The sequence below is a fragment of the Corvus cornix genome, chromosome 11, assembly GCF_000738735.6.
Source record: "Corvus cornix cornix isolate S_Up_H32 chromosome 11, ASM73873v5, whole genome shotgun sequence".
NCBI classification, from domain to species: domain Eukaryota; kingdom Metazoa; phylum Chordata; class Aves; order Passeriformes; family Corvidae; genus Corvus; species Corvus cornix.
In genome coordinates, this window is record NC_046341.1 from 8793160 (window position 1) to 8816575 (window position 23416).

Here is a 23416-nt window from a genome sequence, read left to right on the forward strand (position 1 = left end):
TAAAGTTCCCTGTAAAGGAATCCATCAAGTAAAACTAAATGGTGTTTAGATGTAGGAAAACAAACTTGGAGGATAAAATCACTGTTGTTCTGCCTGAGACATTACCTTGTCTGGTTATCTCTATGTTTCATAAGAAAAACTTGAGAACTGCTTTGAATAATAGTTAGGCCTTTGAGAGTATAGTTAGGGAGAACAGTACTATGAGGCAATCTTGTCACATTTTTTAATAATTAAGCATTGCTGAGCTTCTTTCAACTGTTGTAAAAGAGCAGCTGCTCAAAGAAGGCACCTTTAGCAGGTAATTATCTATGTACCTGTAAATTTTATAGAATGCAGGATTTTATGGCTGCTATCCTGTTGCGTCAGTCAGCTGTTGCACACTGAAGAACAGTGGGAACTGCAATTCCGTAGCCTGTGGTTGTCATTGCTACTCCATATGGATGAGAAAAACCTTTATTTGAGAAACATGCAAAAAATTCAAAGTCACCGTAGTATTTCCTCCAAAAAATGGTGCATTTTAGTTTGAACAGCAGAGCTATTTTTCCCCCTTGGAAGACAGATATTTTATTTAGCATATAAAGATACTGCCCTGATTGTAATGACTGCTGGTCGTAGAGCACATTGTAAGGAGAAAAATTCATGCATTATTAGTTTTTAAGAGAAATATATCAGAAACTCGTCCCTCTTCTACATTTCTATCATGAGAAATCAAGCAGTAATAGACAAATATGAACAGAGAATTTTACAACAAACGAATTTTGTGATCTCTTTTTTCCTGTTTCAGCACAGTTCAAAAGCGTGAAATGGTGAATCCAGCAAGTATGAAGCAGGCCCTGATTGCATCAGCTCGGAGACTTCCTGGAGTCAACATGTTTGAACAAGGACATGGCAAATTGGATCTTCTCAGAGCTTATCAGATCCTCAACAGTTATAAACCTCAGGCCAGGTTAATTTTAATCCTTAATTAATCAATGGAACACTATAATTTGCCCTTTTGTATAAGAGAGCAGGTGATGCATGTGTAACTCAGTTGAGCAATCTGTGCTTGTGCAACAGTGAGGACTTGCAGAGATCTTGTCTAATCTGAAGCATGGATTTTGACAAGAGAAGGGATGAGAAGTCACGAGTTTTTTCTGCCTAAGTTATAGCAGTGTAGGGGGTGATCATTTTCTCTTGTACCCTTAGGTGTTATGAATAATGTAAGAACATAGTGGAAAAGTATTTAAGCTTTAACTTTCGAGACTAAGAACCTTCTCCCTGTACTGAGAAGTTTCCTTTTTTATGTGTGAAAATCTTTTCACAAAACTTGAAAAAAAAAATAGGAAGGGAAGAAGATTTTGAGACATATTTGGGAAGTGAGGTGAGAGCTTGGAAAACTATGACTGGCATGGTTTATCTGAAACTTTTTCATAGTTACATGTAGTGGCACGTTCTTCTTCTGTTTATTGATTATTTTTTTTCTCTTCAAATCTTCTCTCCTCTGTCCTGCTGTAGTTTGAGTCCAAGCTATATTGACTTAACTGAATGTCCCTACATGTGGCCCTATTGTTCTCAGCCCATATATTATGGAGGGATGCCAACTATTGTTAATGTTACTATCCTTAATGGCATGGGAGTCACAGGGAGAATTGTAGACAAGGTAAGTATTAACATTGTTCCAAGTTCTGACTGTTAATGTTGCTAAGACCTTCCCAGAAAATACTATTTTAGCTATGATTTTTGTAGAACAAACCTCACTGCTGGGAGCAAGAGATGCAAAATGTTTGATTAAAGGGTGCACCCAGTTTGGAGGATTTGACACGAGCTGTCTACAAGTTTTCAAGCAATGCATTGGTTTCAAGGGTGTGTAACTTTATCTTTGCAAAACCAGTTTGAATTTAGATGTACTTAGAGATTTCTTTGTATTCTCTAATAGCATTTAAAGTCATCTGGACCGGCTTTCCTAATTTTTTTTTTTTTTTTTCATCCTGGAGCATAAATGATCTCAGTAAAGAATCCTGACACTAAATCATGCCTTTTCCATGGGTCAGAGTGACCTGAATCTATCAGCTTAACCAGACTCTGCTGCCAAACCTGTTCTTTCACACCAGTGGTGTTGAGCATGTTGGTTGGCTGGGGAGGCTTTTAATTAAGTAAGTTTAAATGTAGAATAGATTTGAGAATTGATACAAGTTAAACAAGACACCTGTCCTGTAATTCCAGCCAATGTAAATGAGACTAATTTCAACATTTTACTGTGACTCCTGATGTCTGCTTTAGATTCAAGCTTACATTAAAGGACGTTGAAGCTCTTACCCAGGACAATTAGCTCATGGTAATACACACAGCTGGTGTAATTGGCCCGTGTCTGTTACATTGCTAGCTTGCTTTGTTACCAAAAGGCAGTCTTGTGTTCTTGCCAATAAATTTTTGCACATGATCTCAGAATGTTAAAGCAGCTTCACTTGGGCAGCTTCTCACAGTCCTGCCTCTGAAAAGCCTCTAGTCTGGGTCATGGAAGCTGTCGCGATTGGGTTGATTCACTGACACAACACCAAAGTTTTGGGCTTGGGGGGCATTTTTAAATTTGATGTAATCTTCAGAAGAGCTAGTATTTGTTAATTCATGCAGAGGAGGAGGGCGGGCTGTGTGTGCAGAAAGCAGTCATTGCAAATGCTGTTCTACCAATGTGCTGTGTTCTTCATTTCACAGCCAGACTGGCAACCCTATCTTCCCCAAAATGGGGATAACATTGAAGTGGCTTTCTCCTATTCCCCTGTCTTGTGGCCTTGGTCTGGATACTTGGCAATTTCCATCTCTGTAGCAAAGAAAGCAGCATCTTGGGAAGGCATTGCTCAGGGTCATGTTATGATCACAGTATCATCCCCTGCAGAAAATGAAGTAAGTTCTGTGTGTTTTGGATTTTCTGGGTCAAGAATTATTAAAACTGCTTTTTGATATACAAATACCTTGGTTTTGAGGGTTTGCTCTAGCCCTGTCATTTGAAGCATAAGTTAAATTGGGGTCAGGAAATTGAAGACTACAAATAATGATCTTTATAATTGAAGGCAAATTGCATAAAATTTAGAATCAGGAAACCTCTCTTTGGGACCAATGGCATAATTTCATTTGTTTATTCTAAATTTTAACTAATGTATTTTGAAAAAGATTGCTTAAATATGTTTCTTCTAGAACTGTGCTTAATTGTTCCTGAGAGACTTTTAAGGTTTTGAGCAATTAAACGAGATCAGTTGTAACATATGTTAAGTATTTTACATTCTGGGCATAATTATAAACTGTTGAGTGCAGAAAAAAATACTGCAGCAATTTAGGGCAAAAGTCATCTCTTTGTCTCTGGAGCTGGTACTGGTGACTAAAAGTAGATTTGGTACCTCCAGTTTTTTTGTCTTTCACAATCCATGGTTAACTGATTCCTGTGGGGAGAAAGGATTTCACTGTAGTTTGTTCTGTCCTTCAGTCTAAGAATGGTGCAGAGCAGACTTCAACGGTGAAGCTTCCAATAAAAGTGAAGATTATTCCTACTCCACCTCGTAGTAAGCGAGTCCTTTGGGATCAATATCATAACCTCCGTTATCCACCAGGATACTTCCCCAGGGATAATTTGAGGATGAAGAATGATCCATTAGATTGGTATTTATCTCAGGTTCTATTAAATCAGTACTTCTTGATTGTGTGTTAATGATATGGGATAACTTTACTGAATGCCATAGTTCTGGCCTTTTTCAGAGGGGCATGGGATTATCTTTTCTGAGAAATCCATGAAAAGCACTTGAACTCTATGCTTTTGGTGCAGGATTGTTTTTGAGCTCTATGGTTTTATTCACATGATATGAAAAACTTTTAAAATACTCATTTAAGATTTTTGTTTGGCTTTTCTGTCCTGACCTGATTTCTCCCAGGAAGTTAGGGGGGACACTTTATTAACTGCTTCAGCATTCACCTGTCAAACAGACTTGGCAATTTAAAAGACAAGAAGAGACCTCCTTGTCTCTTGAGGGAGACTGTCTTCAAAGCAGGGAAAGGCTTGCTGGCCTGCTGCCTTTCATAGATGCAGAGGGGAAGCATCCATAGGAAAAATCATGCAACAGTTTCTCAGTGAGGATTAATTGGGTCAGTGACCAGGATATAAGCTTTTGGAAAGGTGCTTGGAGTATGCAGATGTGGCAGCTTGACAGGCTTTCAGAAGATCGAAAAGGTGGAAATCAGATTTCTGCATGCCAGATCTAAATGTCTTCAACACTCTTCTCTTTCTAAGGAATGGTGACCATATCCACACAAACTTCAGGGACATGTACCAGCACCTCAGGAGCATGGGGTACTTTGTTGAGGTTCTTGGTTCCCCGTTTACATGTTTTGATGCAAGTCAGTATGGTAAGCATGAGTTAATTGCCTCGTTCTCCATACTGTTAACTTTTTCCTGAAATGACCTTTTGTTGGAAGACCAAAAATGTTTTGAGGGTACAAATAAAAATTCTAATGGTAGTAGAAAAATATTTTGGCAGTGGGAGTATTTATTATTCATGTGCTGATATCTAGTTGTGTGGAGTACTGCTGGAGAAGCTTGCTGGGGAGTTCAGTAGCATTAGTGGTATTCTCTGTCTTTATCATGAAAAAAAGAGAGGCAAAGCCAGCTTTTGAGTGTATTAAAAGCCCCTCTGTATTCAGTCCCACAAAGGCAGAACTGTATTTGCCGAAAGATTTTGGCACAGTCAAAATGAAGCATGACCTGTTTAACAGACTAAAATCAAAGGTGTCCATCCTGGTTCTTTTTTTATGCTTAGCGATCTTTGATTACATAGAAGAGTGGGTAAAGTGGTCATCAACCGTATGTGATGGCAAAGCAGTTTGTGGTTTGTTTCTGTGTTAACCAGGAAGGAATTTTGATAGGTTGGCCAGGCAGGGGACAGACCAAGCTGTCTGTGCTCTTTTCTGCTCCCATATGCCCCTTGTTTAACCATGGCATGCTCCAAAAACCGTCTTCTCTTTTGGGCTGTGATGTTCTTCAGTGCACTGTGAGGTGCATTCTCCTGAGTTTGCCAGTTCTGGAACTGCTGCCAGTAGTAATCTTTTGTTTATCTTGATTCTTCAGAGAATATCTCATCACTGCTTTTAGAGTTCAGTGGAAGTGCAAATGGATACATAAATGTTAGGCATTCAAAAAGTAGCAAAATAGTGTTTCTTCTGAGACCTCTAGTTTTCTGATAGAGAATAGCACTAGGGGACTTCTGTCTCCTCTGATTCACACTTGGGTTGTACCTCATTTGATTGTAGTTTGTTGGGCTTTCAGAGTTTCCTGAAGAAGAAGTGAGGAGAGTAAAACTCAGTGATTTGTGGTCTATCTGCCACTTGTCCCTAGCTTATATTGTTTTCACAGTTGGTGAGGGTGCACTCTGTGCCATTTCTACAGGATCTTTATCAGAAGGCTTCCAAGTGCAGACTGCCTGGACTTGTGGAATTGGCTTGTTTGCAAGGAACTGTGAGACATGGAACCAGTACTAGTGATTTATCAGGTTGCTCAGGGTATCATCCTGTTAAGATTTGCCTTTTCTCTGAGGATGGAAATTCCACCACCTCTCTGGACTCAAAAAGTGGAGAGGCAAAAGGGTTTGGAATTTAGAAGCAGTCTAAAAACATAAGCATGTTTTCAGGGAATAAAAGTATATTCTTCTGGTGGTGTTTTTTTCAGTGATGCAGAGGAGGTTGTGCTTGCTTGTTCACAGGGTGGGAGAGGGTTATGTGAAAGTGGCAGTGGCACTTTAGTCAAGCCTACCAGAATGCAGCTGTAGTTTTCAAGGGGTGAATCAAACCATGTTGCAGAGTAATTGCTGTCTACCTGGCTGCCAGTCTGCAGTAGTGAGGGAAGTGCTTGTTAGAAGTGGAGCAGTGAAACCTCCTTGCAAGGGTGCATCTGCGTTAGCACTCCACTTTGGATCAGTGGTGAATCTCTCATTGCCCAGCTCTGCCACAGTTTGGCTCAGTTTATGGAGTGTTTGGGTGAGACCAAACTGCAAAACGCACACCTGACACATGTGGGCATTCAGTTCTTGAGACCACACAAGCAGGAGTCATAAGTAACTTCCTGTTCTGCCAAACTAATTTTTGAATACATTTGTAAACTGAATTGTCTTATATTTACATTGTTAAATATGAGTTCATTAGGTAAACTGCCAGAGCAGGGCACAGGGACCAGATAATGTGCAAAATGTGCATTTGTGTTGGCTTCTGTGTGGGTTGTGTGAATAGTGATAACATTACAGTGACCAGCCTGGTGAACTCCTGTTTCTGCTTTTACACACAGGGACTTTACTGATGGTGGACAGTGAGGAAGAGTATTTTCCCGAAGAGATCACCAAGTTGAGGAGGGATGTTGATAATGGACTTTCACTGATAGTCTTTAGTGACTGGTACAACACGTCTGTGATGAGAAAAGTAAAGTTTTATGATGAAAACACAAGGTATTGACTTATTTCCAAGTTCTTTGGGAAATAAAATGCCATAGAATTGCACATACTACCCTAAAAATCCCAAATGTGATGCGCTGTACTTCAGCACTTGGATGTTACCTGTAAGAAGGTGCTACCTGAAGTAGCAGAACTGACCTTAAGCTGCAGTTTAAGGAGCATAGCTACCTATTCAGCATGATTGTGAAGGCCCCTTTGGTACTGTATTCTACTTTTTACAATTAAAAGAAATAAGAAATTTGAGACAAAACCAACAAATAAAAATGGACTTGTTTTTACTTTAGGGGAACAGAATAGAAAGCAAATCCACATTGCAAGAGTATCACCAGGTTGTGTACCTAATTACTGAAATTATTCCATGTATTGTATAAAGAAAAAATATGTGACATTTTGCTTCATTATAAAAATGAGAAGCAGGGTACATGACTGTCATTTTTAGCTCAGCCAAACAAAGAACATAAGACCGAATTTCTTTTTAGTAAATGAAGTTTTTCATGCAGCTGAAATGCACTGAGAACTTTACATCGGTATTACTTAACTTTTACTCAAAAGCATTGTTGTCAGAGAGAACAGCTGTTCAGATGCCCCTGGAGTTAAATAAGGCTTTGAGATGTAGTTCATTATTTAAATGGCTGTGGAAAAGTCCATATACAGGAAGACATGTGACTTTTTGTTATCCAAACTCTAGGTGTATATTCTGTATATTAATGAACAGTGTTACACTGTAATTTTTACAGGCAGTGGTGGATGCCTGATACTGGAGGTGCTAATATACCAGCTCTCAATGATCTGCTTTCTGTCTGGAATATGGCCTTTAGTGATGGGCTGTATGAAGGAGATTTTACCATGGCAAGTCATGAAAGTGAGTACTGCAGTCCATTGCCTACAAAGGCTAGAGAGGGGTGTTTGGAAAATGGTTTTCTGCAAGTTTGAGGTTGAGCAAGAGTCAAGGGAACCACTCAAATTCAGTGAAAAGAGTCTTGTAAATGATTTCTTAAATGATTTCTTCATCTGTAGACTTTTTCATGATATTTGATTAAGCTTTTCAGTTTAAAAAAAGATAATGCCAACCTTCTAAAGTGGAAGTTTTGAAAACTGTGTGTAAAAGTGAGCCTGTGAAAGCTGTGCTTAGCAATGCTTTCTCTGCAAATACATTGGTTGAAATGTGCAAATTCAGTGCAGTGTTTCTGGGAATGTTTTCTCCTGGCCTTGTTGGGTGGGAAAGAGAGGGAGCATCATTTTTGGTCTAAACAGCAGTTTTGTGGTGTCTTCCAGTGAATTATGCATCAGGGTGCAGTATTGCAAAGTTCCCAGAAGATGGCATTGTCATTGCACAGACTTTCAAGGATCAAGGTATGAGCTTCCTTGTCCTTTTTTCCGTGTTTTGAGTAGAACTTTGGAGTCAGTGCACAAGCAAAGTTGCAAAGTCTAAAGGTCTAAAAACAATAAATGTAAGACCACATTGACCAGGTAGGTATTTTTGTATTTTTTCATTTTGCCTAGAACATGTAGCTGATGCCTAACAGGCAGCTACAGTGTGACTCTGTATACAATTGTTATATAGAACAGCAGTATCCAGGTATATATGTGCAGTCCTTTATTGCGATTGCTGTATGGAAACACATCTCCATGTACATGTGTCTCTGGAAGGGGAGGAGTTGTGTCGTAATTGTGTTCCTTGCTCATGTTTCTCACAAATTTCAAGTGCTACTGAAATATATCCCCTGATCATTGCCATATTTAGTATGAGTGTTGTGGTAGCTGTGGTGATCTAAGGATGTAAAAAAGGAAAATTTTAGTAGACAAAATGTCACCAGCTAAACTCTCACAAGGGAAAGTTTTATGCATACAGGATGCCTGTGGTCTCAGACTTGAGTGATGTGTTCTCTATGCATTTCCATTCTCTTTTATCATAATATCCTTCAATTTGTGAGGGGGTAATTCAGAACTGTAATGGCAGCAGGCAGTTCAAAAAATAAATGTATTTGTTGAGTCTTTAGGAAGTGCTGTGCAGGAGTAAATGGTCAGAACTCGTAGGGTGTTGCAGGTCAGTTTTGTGCAGAAGGGTGTAGGGTGTTTGAGTGTGAGAGCAGAAGCATGTGCAGTGCTTCTGATACAACTCAGCAACTGCCAGAGAAGATCAGTGAGTTCATTGTATTTTTGACTTACAGTGTGCACCAGAGGTGATTACCTAGTGGGGAAATTTTCTGGAACAGTAGAGCTCATCTGTGTGAGCCTTTTGAAGGAAAGACAATATCCCTGTATGCTGATGACTTAGGTGTTTCCTTATGTGAGAGAGAGAAAGACAGAGTGTCAATTTAACAAGCAGCCTGCTAGACCTGCTTTTTCTCTTGAATCCTTTTCATTGCAATTCATGAAGCAGAAGAGCTCTCTGGTTTGCTTCTGCTTTCTAAACACAGTGTCTTAAGTAAATGGGATAAATTTCAAATACAAATTTGAAATTTGTCTTTGTTTTTTGAAACAGATGTTAAAGGTAGAAGACCTTTAACCTAAAGCCAGCTTTCTGTAGAATTCTGTGGAAGGATGGAAACAACATAAAGAGCAGAATATTTTGATTTTAAACCTTTTGCTGAAGTTACTAGAATTTTTCATTCAAGCTTGTTGAAGATAATACAGGTAGTGAGGTTTTTTCTTCTTCTCTACCAAAGAAAGGAAAAAAATTTATTATCAGTAGGAAACTTTATAATCAGGGTCTTGGAGCAGTTTCATTTTTACAATAACATCATGGTGGTTTTGAAAACTTCTTGCAAAAATGTGTGACATGATGTGGAGCATTGTATTTGTCAGTTGGAAATGCAGGCTGTGTGGTATGGGTAGATTGATACTGATGCTCTGCAGGCTATGAAATTTATTTGTGCTTTGCTTTAGGTCTTGAAGTTTTAAAACAGGAGACTGCTGTGATTGAAAATGTCCCTATTTTGGGGCTTTACCAAGTTCCTTTGGAAGGTGGTGGCAGAATAGTTCTGTACGGCGACTCCAACTGCCTGGATGACAGCCATCGGCAGAAAGGTGTGTGAGCCCTGGCGCGCAGGGAGAGTCACTGTCCTGCACTGACAGCTGTCCTGTGGGGTTTTACAGCCCCCACCAGAAGTAGATGGTTTTTTTAGTGACTCTTAATATTCCTTACTGGGGATTAATCTCAGTTTTGCAGAGCTCTACTGAAATGCTGTGAGGTGCATTTACAGCAAAAGAGCACCCTATGTTAAATAGCCCTCTGATAGATGGGACTGTTTCCCACACACACTTACTTTTCTGTTCCACAAGCTTTGGGGGCTGTCTATTGGGGTGGGTTGTTTTGCAAGAGGGATTTGGTTTGTGGGGTTTTTTTGCTTTTTTGGGGTGTTTTTGTTTGTAGAAGGCACTAATAGTTAAACATTCTTGATCTGAAGTTGTGGAGAGGCCATTAGAAGATCCTTTCACTTTTTCCCTAGTTACACCTTCAGAATGTTTGTATAGAACAGTGGATTTTATCTTTTGAGTTTGCACCTCAGCTTGTCTTGTTCCCTTTGCAATATTTCCTGTGAGGATTTATGGTAATGTTCGGTGTTTCGGTTGTGCATTACTATTTTCAGGTTATCCTACTTTGACACAAACTAAGTGGTGTACATATGTCAGAAAGTAGGAATTTCCATTTGTTGTCAAAGCATTTATTTGCAACTCTAGATAGTAAGTGTGTGAGTTGTGTGTGTTTTCTGTGGCTCCCAGAGAAGCCATGCTCTCTGCCCACACACTACGGTTGATTCTTATAAAATCTTTTTTCTAGCAGTTTGTCTGATCTGACTTTTCAAAATTTTAAGAGGTTGCTTAGGTTTCTCATGACATGTAAAGCACAAGCTGGTAGATCTGTGGCTTGAGGGGAGGAAGGTAATCCAGTATGTGAAGTCTTTTTCTGCATTTCCACTGAACAGAACTGAATTTTCCTTTTGTCATGAAAAGTACATCTATAATTTTTTAAGCTTTTGTCACTGACATTTTAAAATACTACATTATGCAATCCATCCCTTGCCTAATTTATTTAAGTTTAAAGGAACTTGCTGCCTAAGGGAGCTCTCCATCTGTAGCTCATTTCTTTCTCTACCATACATTTTGGGGTTTTTAAAGAGTTCTCTGATTTTTCCTTATCTGCCTTTGGGTTGCTTCCTGTGAGTTGCCCTAACACCTACATATTGGTGCCTTAGTGCTTGCTGTAGGTTATTGAAAGCACATAACAAAAGAGAAGGTACATAGCTTTAAATTAAGTAATAGGAAAATAATGCTCTGTGGCCTCCCTAATACTGTTAAATTCAGTGTGACATCTGAAGCAAGAAGGAGTGGAATGCTTTAAGGAAATCCTTTAAAATTAGCTTTTAAATTGTGAACCAGGAGCTATGTCTCCTGCAGAGACATCGGTGGCTTTAACTGAGGAAAATTCCTAACATTTGTGAATATAAATCCTTAAAATCTGCTTGACCTCTTTGAAAAATCAAAGGTGAGGGTTTAAGGAACACTGGGATTATGAAGATTAGCTCCCATTCCCAGCCAACTGTTCCTGGGGGCAGAAGTTCTGAGAAAAATAGTTAGCTGTGTGGTGGAAATAGCTGATAAGGCATTGTCCTACTCCTGCAAAGGAAAGCTTTAGAGTTGTGATCTGAACTAGCTGGAGTGCTTGTTCCTTAGGGGTAGTCTTGGATTAAGGTAGTAATAATTCAAAGTGAGGGATCATGAGCTTTTGAAGTGCGAAGGAAAACCATGATCAAGTGTGTTGTGGTGTTGATTCCCAGCCTGGTCTGTACCACAGCTGCAGTAGGTTATGCTCGTACCTTTAGCTGGGATGTAGCCAGAATGTTTCTCCTTTGTTTGTTTGTTTGTTTTTTTAAGCTTGAGAGAGCAAATGAGTCATATCCTTGCACCGTAAACACTACCTAGTTCTTACTTTTCTTTGCACTATGTTCATTCTGTCCTTTCAAAAAAATAGTTGGTTCTCCATTTCCCTGTTAAAAATTGTACCAGAAACTCAGAGCTTTCTTTGCTTACACTGAAAAACCTTGTGATTTTTGCCAAAACTTGAATGGCCTTGCACAACCTGGAATTCCCGTATTCGGGACCTATTTTTTTATGTCCTGTTCCCCAAAAGAGCCTGGTTTGGTACACAAGGGACGATATTTTAAGACTGAACAGATTAATGTTGTGTCTGTGTGTTGCAGGGGAATGTGGGGTGTGTGTTGAAAGTTGCATGTTTCTGAAAGTGAGCCTAGAACTTCAGGAGAAAAGCAAGAGCCAGGAAAATGGATTGTAATTCTAAATGTCATTAAAGCCGCCTTAGCAGAAAGATAAGCCATTTTAAATGTGGCATAATGCATATTTTGTTCTGGGGTTTGGGACTGTGAAATCCACAGATTGCTTTTGGCTCCTGGATTCCCTGCTGCAGTACACATCCTATGGGGTGATGCCACCGAGCCTCAGCCATTCTGAGAACAGGCAGCGGCCGCCGTCGGGAGCCGGCTTCTCCCTCCCGGAGCGCATGGAAGGTGAGAGCCTGAATGAGTAGCCAAGCACAACCCGCAGCTGAGCGACTGTCAGGGTAGGAAGGCTGGGGCAGACCCCTTGAGTTACGTGCCAGTAAGGTTAATTTGTTGTGAGCTCTGCAGAGTTCTGCTGTTTGGCTAGAAGAGAGTTCATGTTGTAGGGTTTTGTTGTGATGATAGTTGTGATTAGACTAAAGAAAATGCTCTGTTCATAGAGTAGGTATGTTTAGGTGCCTGATTCTGCTGGGGGGGCATTTTAGTTACTAGCTACAGAGCATTATAAAGCATTCAGTCTTATCTCACATGCTGCCAGAAAAACTTGGATTAATTGCTATGGTAGGTGCAGACTCTTACTTAAGGTACCCTTAGGTTAATTCTAACTGATACTTAGCTATGAGCTGTCATTACTGTAAACAGCTCCTGGGTTTACAGCAACACTGTTCAGCCCAGGGTCAGTGTTGGTAACTCTTATCTTGCCTGTCTTTGGGTAAGCCAGTCTCTGTCTGCTGCGAGTTGCAGGTAACCATTTGCATCGATACTCAAAGGTGCTTGAGGCTCACTTGGGAGACCCTAAACCCCGCTCCCTTCCTGCTTGTCCTCATCTGTCCTGGGCCAAGCCACAGCCTTTGAATGAAACTGCCCCAAGGTTAGTATATGTCTTTCTTATAGAAGAAGTCTCACTTTTGAGTTCAGCTGAAAAATTATTTGTTCTATCTGCTTTTGAAAGAGACAGCTGTAATGCCTTCTCCTAGAGAAATACCAGATTGCAAAGAGGAAATAATGATTAATGCCTCTTCAGTGAATAACTCTGACTCACCTAATAGCTACACTATGAAACTCTGGGATTTTAAAAATAACTTCACAAGTCAGTGTTGTGATTGAGTGATTCCAGCTTCGAGTGAACAGTCTTGATGAAACCCATCGTCATCGTGTGGCTTGGAAAGAGTTTTCTGAAGCATCTTCTTGGACAGCTCTCGTAGTGCTGCTGTCTCTTGTGCTTTTTGTCAGTCCCTTGAAGGAAAGTGCTCAGCACACAGCCCTTGCTTGTCTGCTGGGCTGCTGGTGGTTACTTCTGGAAGTCTGTGTGCAAGAAATAGAGTTGTTGGTAAATAGTTGCTAATCTAGGTTGTGTCCCTGTGGTGTCTGAATTGAAATTTGGAGGCCTGCAAACTGCAGAACCTAAAGAGTGGATTGGGTCATCATTCAGGTCCAGACTAATGAGTTATATGTAGGTTGTACATGTACTGTCACTTTGTCTATATGTTGCTACAAAATTCCTTGCATTAATTAAGTGGGCAGACACCTCTGTCTTTAAATTTCTTCTAGCAACCTTTGGAAACATCAAAAATTACTGTCAATTGACCTTGACAAAGTGGCACTGCCCAGTTTTCGACAGAACCGACCCCAAGTGAGACCCTTGTCCCCTGGAGAAAGTGGAGCGTGGGACATTCCTGGAGGTAAATATTGAATAATTTGAAAATTGCTATTTTGCTTTTGCTTTTTGCATAAGCTTTGAAAAAAACCCAAAACACAGTGCAACCATATGAGAGGCCACTGTTTATTTTCAATTGAGAAAAACATGCAAATAATGGTATGGCTGTGTTATAAAAGGCTGTCTGATGAAGATTTTTTTTTTGCATATGAATAGTTTGTTCAATACAAAGTGTGCATGACATACTGAGAGGAATATCTTGGTGGGGGCATTTTGATAGTTGAGGTTTTTTGGGGTGCTGTTCAGACTGATGGGTCAAGCAGCAGCCCCTGTCCTTGGGAGCTGTGACCATATGCCCACTGCTAATTAAAATTCTTTCTGTGAATGCTCAAAAGCAGAAGAGTTTGTCAGAATGGTGCCTTGGGCAAGCTATTACACTAACAAATGATGTCTAGCACTCAAAACAGCTTTCAGGTGGGCAGCTGTCCTGTACAAGCTTGGCTCTGCAGGCCCAGCTGGAAGCAGTTGGAAAGCCTCATATGTGCTCTTTTCCCAGTCTGAGCTGCTAGACCAGAGACACCTGTAAAAATGAAGGGTTTGTTTCTAGCTCATCCTCACCGTGTGCACAGTCTCTGGAGCAAGCAAGCATGAAATCGCTCTCCTTGTTCCATCAGGATTTGAATCACAGCAATTACTTAGTAGTAAGATTATGGTCAAGTGTTTGCATCTCTCTTCTAATGCAAAACAGAAGATTGTTGTTACAGGGGAAATCTGGGCTATGCTTTCATGTGCCCAAATAGGTCAAGGTGGAAATGCTGGTGCTTTTCTGTAGCGTTAGCATCCCATCTGATTTTTGCTAATCGGTCTGCAGCTGTTAATCTTCCTGTCTGAAATGTAATCTGATTAATGGCTGCCTGGGCTTTGAACAAGAGTTACTGGCAGATCCTTTTGGTAGATAGCATTAGCACCACAAAGACATCGTGCCTCACGTGGTAACTGCTGAACTGCTGCCTTCCAAATCTCTTTGCCTTTCTAGGTATAATGCCAGGCCGATACAACCAGGATGTGGGACAGACCATTCCTGTCTTTGCCTTTCTGGGTGCCATGGTGGTCCTGGCATTCTTTGTGGTGCAGATCAACAAAGCCAAGAGCAGGCCAAAGAGACGGAAACCGCGCGTGAAACGACCGCAGCTGATGCAGCAGGTTCATCCACCAAAGACACCTTCTGTATGAAAGCTCTGCCTTGCCAAAGATGACCTCCTTTGGTTGCTTTCTGGGGCAATGGATCGCTCCCAGTGGAGGTGCAGCGAATGTGCACCTGACATCATCTCATAGTCTTTGGTTTGTGGAAAGAAAAAAAGAACCTCAGTTGATCATCTGTACATAAAACTGCAGCTTTAAGCAGCTGAAGCCACCAAAGACTTGAATACTGTTTAAATGGCTGCTTAGTCACTACATATCCCAAGAGAGGGAAAATGGACCTTTTTTTTAAGCTGACCAAACTAAAATTTATTTGTTTAGAGGCTATTTTCTATATTTATTGTTGGGGAGGGCGGGGGAAAAGTCACTTTAAGGACCTCTGCTAAGGAAAAACAAGTGCATTTTTTTGGATGGAATGCAATTTTCTAGAATGGTATTACGCTGAAGAGTATAACGTGCACCATTAAAGGAGGAAGGGGCTGAGAGATACCAGTACAAATCAGTGAGGCATACTCCTGCAGTTTATTTTTATAAAGCAAACTACCATGATGTTTTGTAATTTTTGATCATGATTTCACCGTTGTTGGTGAAGCAGATTTTTCAATAAATATGTTATCTATATGAAGCAAAGAGAATGTGCTAAGTGGCTCTTCTTTCCACTGGCAGTCAAAGAGAGCAAATTGTTGAGTAAAGAAGATTTTCATGTCACCTCTCTTCCCACCATATGTTTGTCTTTACCAGCAGTATTCCTAGTTGCAGACTTTCCTCTGGAGTACTAACTGGGCAGTCATACAGACAGTGAATTCTGGAAACCTTCAAAACTCAGCAGCACATGGTAAGGAGAGAGCTCCCAAAGAGCTGTATAGAAAACTCTCATGGGGATGGCACCTAACAGCACAATGTGGTGTCACAGAGATGAAAACCCAGTCTCTCTTGGTTTGTCCTGCTTGAAAGCCTGTGAATTGTCACTGGCTTAAATAAGGATGCAGGCACAAGTTTCCCATCGATGCGGTGCCAGTTAATGTTGCCATAATTGAAATAGCTTCTCTCTCTTGTAGTGAAGCTGTGAGGTTTTCCCTGCTGACTGCTTTCATCATTGCTCACAATCAGCCCCTTTTCCTAGGAGGAGCCAGGAGCTGCCTGTATTTGTGAATGGAATGGCAGCCTGGGCAGGTAAGCAGTGTGCACTGGTGAATGGTCCTGGGTGAGTTCATGGGCAGCTCTGGACATGGCTGGAGGAAGAGGAGGCAGGGACAGCCCTGCTGGGCAGTCTCCCATCCTCTTAGGGCTTACGACCAGAGATGGAGGTGGGCTGTGGGAAGGGCACTGCAGGACAGAACTTGGCTCCATGTAGTCTGGGACAGGCCTATCCAGGTGGCCATGGATAGGGTTTGGCAGTGCATGGGTGTCCTGCAAAAAAAGACTGGGCAAACCAGTTTTCCCTAACTTGATGAGTGGTTGCCTTTTTCCAGCATTTCTCTTCTGGAGAATGCACTGGTAGAGGCAACATCCTGTTGCCATGGCAGAGAAGGCAACTGAGCTTTTGCTTTAAAGCCATTAGTGGAAGCTCTTTAAGGCTGAGAAGATGGTCCCAAGGTTGGGCTGCTTGTGCCGTCCCAGGGGGGCTGGAGCCTCTTGCTCCTCCCTTTCTGAACATAAATCCATAATGTTAGGGAGGGGGTTTTCAGCATCTTTACTGTGGCATTAGGGTCTCTCATAGGACCAGCCACCAGCAGCTGTACAACTTGTCCAGGTTGTAAAAAATCTATCAGTAAAGGTATGAAATCTCAAGGGCCAGACCTCACAAGGGATTGCAGGTAGCAAAGCATAATTGTCAGTGCTTTTATTTGTATGCAACAAGTACTGTCCATTTGCATTTTTGTACCTTCTACAAAGATAATAATATGTAAAACATTAACAACCCTTTTTCCACTTGCCAACGGGACACAGCAGCAGCTACAGCTGCCAACCCACAGGGACCCTCAGGTTATGGCTTGCAGCCCAGAGGCTGGAGCACCCAGATAAAAGGGAGAAAGGGGGGAAAATACAAGAGAGGAAGCCCAGAGCCACTGAGCAGAGAAGCAGTCTGGGGCTGCTGTGTTGGTGTGGGAGATGAGCTGCACCCCTTTGGTTTGAGGCTCTTCCATCAGAGGGAGACTGGAAAGCTTTGGTGCCACTTCTCAGGTCGGTGCTAATGAGGAGACCTGCTCCTCATTGCAGCACTAATGAGAGATTATAGCTCCAGTGCAGCCTTGAAACCAAAATCAAGTTGTATCAAAGCGCCAGTCCGAATTAAGAGCCTTTCCCAGTGGCTGGTATTTTACAGCCCAGTGGCCAATTTCTAAGTCATAGAGGCCAATTATTTCCAAAGCCTTTGGTGTGCAGCTAATGAAGGCTTAGAAGGGCCCTTCTAAGTGTTTATAAGCCCTGTAGGCGGCAGACATGTAATGGAGGTGGCAGGCACAATTAGCCATCCATAATTCCTCCTAGCAGCTGATTAAAGTCTCTTTATCTGTCTTACTGAGATCAGAAGGGCACATATTTGGGAAATCAGAAATGTATTAGGGGCTGTCAGCCAATGCCAGGGCATGTGTGCTGAGCCCTGGGGCAGTGGCTTGTGCCAGGAGTGGCACAGAGCTGCTGTGTGTCCCCCATGTTGGGGATGGGCCCCTCATTCCTGAGGGGTGGGGTGCAGCCTCCTCTGTGCAGGTCCTCTGCAGCATCAGTCACCCCATCCTGTTATCCTGGCATCCCCTTTGCTTGCGTGGAGCAAGGGGTGGGATGGGATGGCACTGGTCTCCCAATGCAAAAAAAGCACCACTGGGCTTTTAGCTGCTGTGGAGATACGCAGGGGTGCTGGCCTCACCCTGCACCCAACGAGTGATGAGGGGTGTGAGCTGCAGCTGCTTCCCTCACCCTTCCCGAGGCACTCCGTGATGCCCCGTGGTGGCAATTTCATGGCTGGGTGAACACAGCAGGATGAGGGAGGCCGCCCAGCCCCGTGGTGGTAATTTCGGGGATAGTGAGCGCGGGACCCACCTGCCCCGGCCCCGCGCTGGGAGCTGAAGGGGCTGCTGCGTTCTGTAGGAGCGCTCCGAGAGCCGGGGATGCGGGGCGCGGCCGTCCGTGGGTGAGCTCCTGCCAGGGGGTTCCCACGGCCGCCTCCCGCCCGTCCCCCGGCGCCCCCTCCCCACTGCTCGCGGGGGCGGGGGGTCCGCGCAGCCCCGCGCTCCCCGCGCCCGCCCCCGCGGGGCCCTGCAGAGGGGCCGCGCTCCCCCGCCCGCCCGGCACAGCCCTGCCGGGACGCGCCGCGATGGAGCGGGCGGCGGGCGAGGGCCGGCCCCTGCTGCCGGCGGCGGGGGGCTCCGCCGGGCTCTCCTCGCCCGAGCTCTCCTCCGCCGGCGCCGTCTTCATCCTGCTCAAGTCTGCGCTGGGCGCGGGGCTGCTGAGCTTCCCCTGGGCCTTCGGCAGGGCCGGCGGGGCCGTCCCCGCCCTCCTGGTGGAGCTGGTAAGGGCGGACTCGGGGCGGGGGGACACGGGGGCGAGGGGCTGCGGGCAGCGGTAGTCCCAGAGGGAGACGAGGGGCGCCGGTCCACGGGGGGGGCGGAGGGAGAGGGGGATCGCCTGGCCTGGTATTTAGGGATCTGGCGGGGACCCCCTTCGCACAGCAGCCCCGTTCTGACCCCGGCGAGGTCAGCGGTGCAACAGCCTTAGCTTACTGTGGTGCCGCCTTAGGGATGCTCTTTGTAGCTGAAGCCACACTTGTAGCTGGCTTGTAGCGCAACGCAAATCGGTGTCTGCTCCCATACATGCCCCAACCCAAAGCACACCTGCTCCCGTACAACCCAAAGTATCACATAAGGCTGTGTCTCCATCCTTTTGCTGACCTGAGGTACCCAGGGCCACAAGGTGATCTGGCCGGTGACCTGATCCCCTGGCCCTGCTGGGTCCCCTTCTAGTGTGGGGGTGATGGAGGGTCGGCGTGGTGCTTCTTGCCGGGTCTGTCCCCGCAGGGCTCGCTGGTGTTCCTGGTGAGCGGGCTGGCGGTGCTGGGCTATGCCGCAGCCCTCAGTGCCCAGCCCACCTACCAGGGCGTGGTCCGGGCTGTGTGCGGGGCGGCTGTGGGGAAGCTCTGTGAGGTCTGCTTCCTCCTCAACCTCTTCATGATCTCCGTGGCCCTCCTCAGGGTGGTGGGCGACCAGCTGGAGAAACGTGAGTTGTTTACCCTCACTCTGTTTGGGGCTTGCTTGGGGCTGGCAGCTCTCAGGAGCCGAGGGGAAGGTGGTCCTGGAAATTCTCAGGGCATGGGGCTCCCTAGTCCTGCCATGGTGTGATGCTCCCGATCTCCTTGGGCCATCTTTCAGGGTGCAGCTGACCCCCTACTGCCCCCCACAGTGTGTGACTCCCTGTACCTCAATGGGACACTGAGTGGGGCCCCCCAGCTGCCCCCCTGGTATGTGGACCAGCGCTTCACCCTCTCAGCTCTGTGTGTCCTCGTCATCTTCCCGCTCTCCGTCCCCAGGGAGATCGGCTTCCAGAAGTACTCCAGGTACCACCTGGGCTATCCCTGTGGTGGCCCATGCCTAGGTACCCTGTACCCCAAGTTACCTCCTCCCAGGAACCTGAGGGGCTGTGGGAGCCCCTCCTCCCTTCCTTCTGGCCATGTGCTGATGCTCTCCCATGCCCTGGCAGCATCCTGGGCACACTGGCTGCCTGCTACCTCACCCTGGTCATCATCCTGAAATACTACCTGCAGGCAGAGAGCCTGAGTTTGAATGAGCCCCCCCAGCCCTCCAGGTAGGAAGGTTGGCCCCATGTCCCTCCTGCCCTGAACTCCATGGCATGAGCAGTGACATGGGGTGGGGCTGGAGGCAGGGCAGGGGTAGCACTGCGCCCTGTGTGTGGTGGGGGTGAGCTGGGGACAACTCACAGTGGATGATAGCTCCCAGCCCCAGATTTCACCCCAGCAATGCCCCTTTCTCTCAGAATCACCGGGCAAGAGATTCCCATTGTGGCATCCAGGCCGCACAGTTTATGACACGAAGGTTCCTTCTCCATGAGAGCCTCATGCCCTTTGCTCTGTGCTTCCTCTCCACATGCCACAGGTCCTCCTCCTGGACCTCCATCTTCAGCGTCATTCCCACCATCTGCTTTGGCTTCCAGGTAGGTCACCCTGGTCCCTCTGGCTGCACCTGCCAGGGCAGTACTGGCAGCCCCCATGGCATCCCAGACCATGGGGATGCTGTTGCTTGGAGGGCAGGTTGCAGGGAAGGGGACCTGTGGCTGTTACCAGGGGTGGCTGTGGGGCAGGACACAAGTGCCTGGGAATGGGGCAGAGCAGGACAGGGCACCCATAGGTGGGAGGGAGGATGCTGGGGGTGGGGGCTGTCCCTGCATGGGGTCCCAGTGCCGTCCCCCCTTGCCTTGCAGTGCCACGAGGCCTGTGTGGCCATCTACAGCAGCATGCGCAACCAGAGCTTCTCCCACTGGGTCGCCGTCTCTGTGCTCTCCATGCTCATTTGCCTGCTCATTTACTCCCTCACTGGTAACCCCAGCACCAAACCCTTCACCTCCTCTTTGCCCCAGAGGTCCCCTCTCCCTTGGCTCATCCATCCTCCTCGGGGTTCCTCCGTCCTGCTCGCTGCATGGCCGCCCACCCCTGCCTCCCTGTCAGCAGGGCTCTATGGCTACCTGACCTTCGGTGAGGCCGTGGCGTCTGATGTGCTGATGTCCTACCCAGGGAATGACCCGGTTGTCATCATCGCCCGCCTGCTCTTCGGTGTCTCCATTGTCACCATTTACCCCATTGTGGTGCTGCTGGGCAGGTGAGGGGTGTGGTGACAAGCCAGCTGTCCCCACAGCTGGCGCAACTCCCCTGGGTGCCATTAGCCCCTCAATCCTCCCTGCCAGGTCTGTGGTGAAGGACCTGTGGGCAACCCCGAAGCGCGGGGCCGTGGCAGTGTCTGAGGCACACGAGCGGTGCAGCCGCGTGGCACTGACGGTCACCTGGATGGCTGCCACGCTCGGCATCGCCCTGTTCGTCCCCGACATCGGCAAAGTCATTGAACTCATCGGGGGCATCAGTGCCTTCTTCATCTTCATCTTCCCAGGCAAGAGCAGGCATGGGAGGGGAGGAAAGTGGTGGGAGGGTCACTGGTGCCAAAGGCATCGCTGCAGTGGAAGGTGGCCTGTCCTTACCCCATTTTGGGGGTGCAGAGGGGACAATGCAATGGGGCTGGGTGAGGGGTGCTGTGCTAGTGGGGCTGAGCTTCTGCACTGACAGCAGGGCTGTGCCTCGTGTGCATGACTGGGACCCGCAGCCTTGGGCCACGCAAAAGGTGAGTGTGTGTTCAGCAGTGGCGGGGGCAAGGGAAGGGGCAGGGGCAGGGTGTGGTATCCCATGGGCCATGGCCCAGGCAGATCCCTGGGGGTCACCCTGGTCAAGGTGGGAACCCTACAAAGAGGGGGATTTGGGTATGGAGGGAAGTGCTCTACTGGGTCTGTGCCCGGGAACGTGCCTGGATACCAGGGCTGCGTCCAGGCGTCGAGGAGGTACCCAAGCGACTTTAGGGGCAGAAGGATGGGGTTTGGTGGCACTGGGGCACCCGGTGGGGGCTGGGGTGGAGGTCAGGTTGGGGGTCACAGGGGCAGGGTGCCCCAAGACAGGAGGCCATCAGGTGTTCAGTGTCTGTTGTGCCAGGGAGGTGTGTCCCCATCACCACTCCTATCTGGAGGGGCTGGGGCACAGCAGCAGCCCGTTTCAGGGGGACCTGACATGGTGGTGGTGAGTTTTGGGCTGTGTGCTTGAGCTTGTCTGTGGTGGCCCTGGGGGAGCAGCGGAGTCTGTGAGGATGGAGGTTATGTGGGGGGTGGAGGGAGCACCCCAGGACCTTGGGGCCTTAGTCAGGAGGGTGCTCTGGGGGGCTCATGGACATCTGGGGAGGGGTGAGTGTGCCCCCAAGGGTGCCAAAGTGCTGGAGGGGCCAAGGCAGAAGGTGAGCAGGGGGACCGAGCTGGGTGACAAAGGCTTGGAGAGGTCCCCTGGGGAGACCTGCCAGAGCATGAGCCCATCATGAGGAGAGGGGACAACCCAAGCTGGGGCGATGGAGACTGCAAGGGGACAGTCCCAGCCTGCCCAGGACAGTTCAGGAAGGAGCACGGTGCTGAGGACCCTGCAACAGAGCAGCAGCAGGGCTTGGGGTGAGTGCTGCATCCCAGGGGCTTAGTATGGGGCTGAGGGGGGCTGTGTGCCTGGGGAGGAAGGAAACAGGGAGGTACAGACCCAGGGGTCCTGGGATTGGGGCTGGAACCAGGGAGGGGGGACAGAGGTGGAAGTGTGTGGTGATAGGATGGAGCTGGGGATGTGTGGGAGTGGCCGTGCGTGGACACAGGGTGGGTGGGTGTGGGTCTCTGCTCCTTCAGCAGGGCCACTGGGCACTGGCAGAAGTGGGAATGATCTTGTGGTGGCATCTGGTAGCTTTTGACCAAGGTTTGTGTGTCATTGCAGAGGAGACTGGGGCTGACCCAGAAGGGCTGCTGGGTTCTTCAGCCATCCACCGGGAGCTGTGCAGAGGAGCAAGGCAGAGGAGGCTGACCCTGCAGAGAGCTCTGCAGCCAGAGGAGCTGGGGTACAGGGGTGGCCCGTTCCTGAGGTCAGCTCTACCCCAGCAGCCTCTGCTTGTGTCACCACAGGGCTGCTCTCATCGCCTGGGGGGTGCTCTCCGTTCTCGGCGGTGCCTTCGTCTGTGGGCAGAGCGCTGCCCTGGCCGTGCTGGGGCTGCTGCGCTGAGGGACCACAGAGCCCCATCGTGACTCCCACCACAGCCCCCCCACCGCCCTGCCCCGCACAGGTGCCCTGAACACAGCCACACCACTGGATCCCATGGCGGTTTTATTTGGCATCACCGTCCCCGTTGTACAGTGGCTAATAAAGACAGAGAGGGTATGGACAAGGGTCGTGTGCCACACACCCTGAGGGACCCCCACGCACGACGGGGTGGGTGTGGGATTGGCACAGACAGACAGACACACAGACAGAAGTGCAGACCCCAGGAAGGAGGGGAGGCAGCCACCCTCATGCCTGCAAGGCACCAGCTGCAGCTGTGCACGTGCAAAGGAAACCCCTTGGGACCCCCCACACCTGAAAAGGACTAAGAGGTGCCTTGGGAGCAGGGAAACCCCGCTCTGCCACCACCCTGACTCTCCCCTGCGACACGGGTCCCCCTCCCTGCAGGCACACACACACTGCACCAGGCACAGCCTCAAGTGCCCCAATCTCCTCCCTGGGTGGCCCATGGGGAGTAGCCCAGACCCCCAACCTACTCCCTGCTTTCAGGGGGGCTCCAGCCTCCCAGCTCCCACTCCCATCCCTGCTTCCTAGTGCCTGCCTGCCTGCACCCATCACCCCCACTCCCTGTCTACCTATGTCTGGGGGATGTCCCCCTCCCCAAACCCTGCCAGCCCCTCCCTGGCAGTCCTTCTTTCCCCCAAGACCACCCCACGCCAGGGAGAGATCACCCAGGTGATGGGGTAGCTGAGGGAGGACTCTGTGGGGTGGGGGACACGCACATGGGGGTTTCCTTCACTGCAGCCAGGTCACACCAACATCTCCCCCAGTCACGGCCACCCTGCAGAGGGGACAGGTGCTGGCGGGCCCCCGGCACCGATGGTCACTCTCGGCTCAGGGTGCACCAGGCAGCTGCAGGGGAGCATCACTGGAGGGTCACACTTGCCCAGCCCCACGTCACCCTGCCCCCCACCCCAGCCCAGCCAGCTCAGCCCATGCTGTCCTGCACACC

At 47.4% G+C, this 23416-nt stretch overlaps 3 protein-coding genes across 7 annotated transcripts in view; 2 read left to right on the plus strand and 1 right to left on the minus strand.

The window, feature by feature from the left end:
* MBTPS1 (membrane bound transcription factor peptidase, site 1) overlaps window positions 1–15248 on the plus strand; it is a 22368-nt gene extending 7120 nt beyond the window's left edge. The window contains exons 10-22 of the mRNA XM_019284151.3: window positions 785–946; window positions 1495–1639; window positions 2692–2880; window positions 3458–3630; window positions 4256–4371; window positions 6299–6455; window positions 7199–7323; window positions 7737–7814; window positions 9351–9491; window positions 11858–11989; window positions 12506–12632; window positions 13313–13443; window positions 14455–15248. Of these exons, the coding sequence (XP_019139696.1) occupies window positions 785–946; window positions 1495–1639; window positions 2692–2880; window positions 3458–3630; window positions 4256–4371; window positions 6299–6455; window positions 7199–7323; window positions 7737–7814; window positions 9351–9491; window positions 11858–11989; window positions 12506–12632; window positions 13313–13443; window positions 14455–14651 (1873 nt within the window). The 3' untranslated portion in view covers window positions 14652–15248. The remainder of the gene's footprint in view (window positions 1–784; window positions 947–1494; window positions 1640–2691; window positions 2881–3457; window positions 3631–4255; window positions 4372–6298; window positions 6456–7198; window positions 7324–7736; window positions 7815–9350; window positions 9492–11857; window positions 11990–12505; window positions 12633–13312; window positions 13444–14454) is intronic.
* Window positions 15249–17931: 2683 nt separating this feature from the next.
* SLC38A8 (solute carrier family 38 member 8) lies at window positions 17932–22567 on the plus strand. Of its 3 annotated transcripts, none has more exons than XM_039558536.1 (10): window positions 17932–18126; window positions 18632–18830; window positions 19014–19167; window positions 19311–19415; window positions 19724–19781; window positions 20049–20163; window positions 20296–20443; window positions 20529–20728; window positions 20902–20956; window positions 22311–22567. In XM_039558536.1, exons 1-10 carry the CDS (start codon window positions 17932–17934, stop codon window positions 22405–22407), a joined length of 1326 nt encoding a protein of 441 aa, XP_039414470.1. In that variant the 3' UTR covers window positions 22408–22567. The 3 variants fall into 3 exon arrangements, with proteins under 3 accessions (XP_039414470.1, XP_039414471.1, XP_039414469.1); XM_039558537.1 differs by having other exon boundaries at window positions 20905–20956; XM_039558535.1 differs by having other exon boundaries at window positions 20049–20443; window positions 20905–20956.
* Window positions 22497–23416, minus strand: part of NECAB2 (N-terminal EF-hand calcium binding protein 2) — a 90918-nt gene continuing 89998 nt past the window's right edge. For all 3 annotated transcript variants that reach the window (XM_039558541.1, XM_039558538.1, XM_039558539.1), the window contains one exon: window positions 22497–23316. In XM_039558541.1, coding sequence (XP_039414475.1) covers window positions 23288–23316 — 29 coding nt within the window. In that variant the 3' untranslated portion in view covers window positions 22497–23287. The remainder of the gene's footprint in view (window positions 23317–23416) is intronic.

Coding starts and splice junctions, on each gene's coding strand:
- SLC38A8 (XM_039558535.1), top strand. CDS start 17,932: ATGGAGCGGGCGGCGGGCGAGGGCCGGCCCCTGCTGCCGGCGGCGGGG. Junction 19,168..19,310: donor GGCTTCCAGAAGTACTCCAG/GTACCACCTGGG, acceptor ATGCCCTGGCAG/CATCCTGGGCACACTGGCTG. Junction 20,729..20,904: donor CTTCATCTTCATCTTCCCAG/GCAAGAGCAGGC, acceptor CACTGACAGCAG/GGCTGTGCCTCGTGTGCATG.